At 28.3% G+C, this 4,282-nt stretch overlaps 1 protein-coding gene across 1 annotated transcript; it reads left to right on the forward strand.

Annotated features, from left to right (window-relative positions):
- Nucleotides 1–646: 646 nt before the first annotated feature.
- On the forward strand, nt 647–2,135 carry LOC111425552 (mid1-interacting protein 1-B). The gene is made up of 2 exons (XM_023059651.2): nt 647–1,032; nt 1,367–2,135. The coding sequence occupies exons 1-2, from the start codon at nt 986–988 to the stop codon at nt 1,938–1,940; spliced, it is 621 nt and encodes a 206-aa protein (XP_022915419.1). The 5' UTR covers nt 647–985; the 3' UTR covers nt 1,941–2,135.
- The last annotated feature ends 2,147 nt before the right edge of the window (nt 2,136–4,282 follow it).

The following is a 4,282-nucleotide window of genomic DNA, read 5'->3' on the forward strand; positions in this document are numbered from 1 at the left end:
TATTGTTATAGTAGGAAATCCCGAGTCACAAAATATTTGCTTACGTCAATAATTAAAAATAGATAGAGAGACCGTCTTAATGTAGTCTACTAGAAAGTTCGGAAAACGTAGACATATTTAATGGTTAAATGTAAAACCGGAAAATGTTTTTCAATTTGGTGACCTTTTTTGCAAACAAATTCTTGATAAAAACTAATATTTATTTATTTTTTTTTAAATTCTCTTTAGGTGCTAAGTTTCTCGAGTGTGTACGAAAAGAAGGCGTAAAATAATACAAAATGTAGTGCGTCATGATTTTAAAAATATATAAAATCACACCACTACTTAAGCAATGATGAAACAAATTTTGTAAGCTTAACATCTGAACTATTAATGAACATTAAATCAAAAACAAGTAAAAATTTTCGAAATTGCAATTCAAACACTTTTTATTCTATTACCGTCCATTGTAGCTCCATCAAAGTGTTTAAAGCAATTTGTAAAACCGTTTTATTAATTGAGAAATGGTTGGTGTCGGGATCTTTAAGATAATATTTTTTGATGATATCGTTTTAAAACTGGCGCTTAAATTATTTAGGATGTCCAATAATCGTGCGCGTGAAATCGACCAATAGATGGTCGGTATTATGGTCTGACTTTAAGGATGTACCCAGCAAAATACAAACAAAAAAATTTTAAATCCGAAAAAACGTCAAAGAAGCGTCAAGAAAACGCAAAACAACATGAAAAAAGTGCCGCTTCGGGTCAATAATTAACATATAATGAAAAATTGAATGATAAACGATAAAATATTGAATAATATCGTTTTGGATATTGAGTAGTTGTGTTGGTGGGGAAATAGAAGGGGGTCCCCCACCTTCGGGCGGTATAAAATCATACCACTCCGTGATGGACCTCCGTAACAGTTAGTAACGATCTCCGTTTGCCCATCGTAATATTTTCAAATCCAATCGTAGTTCTTCTCCAAAAAATAAATAACAACAACATGAACGGCTACCCGGAATCATACACTTCCAGCATGGAAAATAGCAGGTCAGAAACCAACCCAAACCTTATTTTTTGTTCCCTCCTTAAATCCATTTACGAAAATTCCCCATATCCAGGGCGTGTTTTACTCCGAAATATCCAAAACAGTTTTAACACTTTTACCCAATTAACTTCTAACAAACGATTTAAGTGAAAGCTTACAAAAAAAATTTCTCAACAATCGTTATTACACAATTTTTTTTCATTTTTTTTTATTGTACAAGTGTGTCACCCATTTTTGTAATGCTCAGTGTCACTCTTTAATCATCAAAATTTATTTAATCCCTTTTGATTCATGTGTCATTAACACCCATTAATTAATTGAATAATAACATTTCAGAAATTGTTTGAAAAGAATTGCCAGAAATAACGACACTGAATTTTCAAATCAAAGCGTATTACATGCGATGGAAAAATTTGTAAAAACTGTAAATACTATGGATGAAACAATTTTGGTACCATGCCGTTTGATGGATTTGAAGGTGGGCGATGATCAAGATCCGAAAAAAGAAAACATAAATAGTACAATGAGTTCAGTTGATTTGTTTGGATTGTATAATATGTTGCATACAATTAAAGGAGATTTGTTGTGGGGGCAGGGAAATAATAATAAAGAAAAAGAGGAGGTCGTTGCTAATAATGGGGCTCAATTGACCGTAAAAGGGCACGTACGTAGGCCGTCGAGTATCAGCGTTACTTCGACGAATTCCACCTCCAGTATTAGTGATAGCGAATTGGATATTGGCAATGAAAACGATTCGGGAATTGAAGAGGTCGGGGAAAATCCTACGTTACAAGTTGCCCAGAATTTTAGGCGACATCTTTATGGGTTAACAAAGTCTTTGAAAGAACTCACGGAGGCAGCACAGTACCTCACAAACCGTTATCAACATGACATAGGGAGCCCTATTTGATCCCAAATAGAATTTTTTTGGTATGTGATATAAAAAAAAGGAAAAAATTTCAAAAAAAAATCAATGAAATCGTTTCGATTATTTACTTTATGTTAATTATATGCTCAGAAATAATTTTATTATAATTTATTTTGTAATATTATATACCTCCAGGTCAAATAAGGTTGAAATAAAATGTACATATTTATATCTTAACCCGTTTTTTATTTCAAAAAAATTACCAAACCCAATTAATATTAATTTATAAATTCCAAACCGCTCCGTTTACAATTTACAATTGTATTGTTCCTTACGCTTTTTGTACTTTCAAATTTTCGCATTCCACAGCAAATTTAATTAACAAAAATACTATCAGACTAGTATTTCCGGTTTACGTATTGTATTCATTAACAACACCACGTATTTGCAAGTACAATTTCAAAATAGAGGTCGAAGCAAAAAATACGAAAAATTAATCCAAATTGAATTATTATATGTATTCGTGTTTGCTTAGAAAATTTCCAACGCGCGTGTCCAATAGTTGTAATATATTACGTAAAAGAAGCACATTATTGTTATAAAACCCCACAAAATATCTATTGAATTGCAGATGTAAATGGATATTCATAGCCCAGCTGTTGCTTCCTATCGAAAATTACAATCGCCTTTCTTCCATACAATAGTTTCGATTTTAAAACTAGTTCAACTCCGAAAGCAATTCTATTTTAACAAGGAAATTAACAAAAAAATTCTCGTTATTTAGACATCTGAGAGCAAAAGTGTAAAAGAGCAATATTATTAAGAATAAATTTTATTTAAAAGTTATCTAATAGATAGCATATTTCGTAAAACCAAGTCTACCCTGCTTGAAGTTTGTTTATATAATAAATAAAATTATAAATAAAAACGAAACATGGGATGGTGAGATAATACTTTATAAATTAATTTGAAATATTAAATAAAATTAATTGAATTAAAGCGCCACCTTTGATAACTACCTAAACTAAACCATATTTATTTGAGGTATTTACAACTATCTAATGTTAATATAGCTTTTAAATCAAAGATGTCCCAACAATATATTTTATACCAATTAAACACTCTGATTATGAAAGTTATATATTTTTCTTTTTTTATTATTTAATTACATAATTTATATACTTTAGTAGAATACTTTTCTCTTAAAATCTGAAGAAAGAGTGAAACCTGAAAGAATCTTAATTAATAATTTATTATTATTATAATAATAATTTATAAAATTATTTATAAAAAAATTATCGATTAAAATTTTATTAAAACTTCAAATATTATTTTCTCAAAAACTAAAAGTTATTTTTCAAAACGGGTTGGTTCATTGGAAAGAGGACACTCTTATTAGCACTTTGGGAAATTTTCATACTCATATTCCAAGAAATTGATTTTATACGAATTTTTAAAACTTAATCGGCGAAAATTGCAAAATTCGAAAAAATTATCGATTATTTCAAAAATTTTTTTCTCAAGAACTAAAAGTGATTTTTCAAAACGGCTTTTTGTATTAAAAAGAGGATACTTTAATTAATAATTGGTGATATTTCCACAAGGATTATTCAAGAAATTAATTTTATAGCGAATTTTGAAAATTATCGCAACATCGAAAATTTTAAATATTGTTTTTTCAAAAACTAAAAGTTATTTTTCCAAACGGGTTGGTTCATTGGAAAGAGGACACTTTTATTAACACTTTGGGAAATTTTCAAACTCATATTCCAAGAACTGGATTTTATACGAATTTTTAAAACTTAATCGGCGAAAATTGCAAAATCGATTATTTCAAAAATTTATTTCTCAAGAACTGAAAGTGATTTTTCAAAACGGCTTGTTGCATTAAAAAGAGAATACTTTAATTAATAATTGGTGATATTTCCACAAGGATTATTCAAGAAATTAATTTTATAGCGAATTTTGAAAATTATCGCAACATCGAAAATTTTATCAAAACTTCAAATATTCTTTTCTCAAAAACTAAAAGTTATTTTTCAAAACGTATTGGTTCATTGGAAAGAGGACACTCTTATTAACACTTTGGGAAATTTTTAATCTCATATTCCAAGAATTTGATTTTATACGAATTTTTAAAAGTTAATCTGCGAAAATTACAAAATTCGAAAAAATTGTTGATCATTTCAAAAATTTTTTTCTCAAGAATTAAAAGTGATTTTTCAAAACGGTTTTTTGCATTAAAAAGAGGATACTTTAATTAATAATTAGTGATATTTCCACAAGAGTTATTCAAGAAATTAATTTTAAAGCGAATTTTGAAAATTATCGCAACATCGAAAATTTTATCAAAACTTCAAGTATTGTTTTCTCAAAAACTAAAA

The sequence above is a fragment of the Onthophagus taurus genome, chromosome 8, assembly GCF_036711975.1.
Source record: "Onthophagus taurus isolate NC chromosome 8, IU_Otau_3.0, whole genome shotgun sequence".
Lineage (NCBI taxonomy): Eukaryota > Metazoa > Arthropoda > Insecta > Coleoptera > Scarabaeidae > Onthophagus > Onthophagus taurus.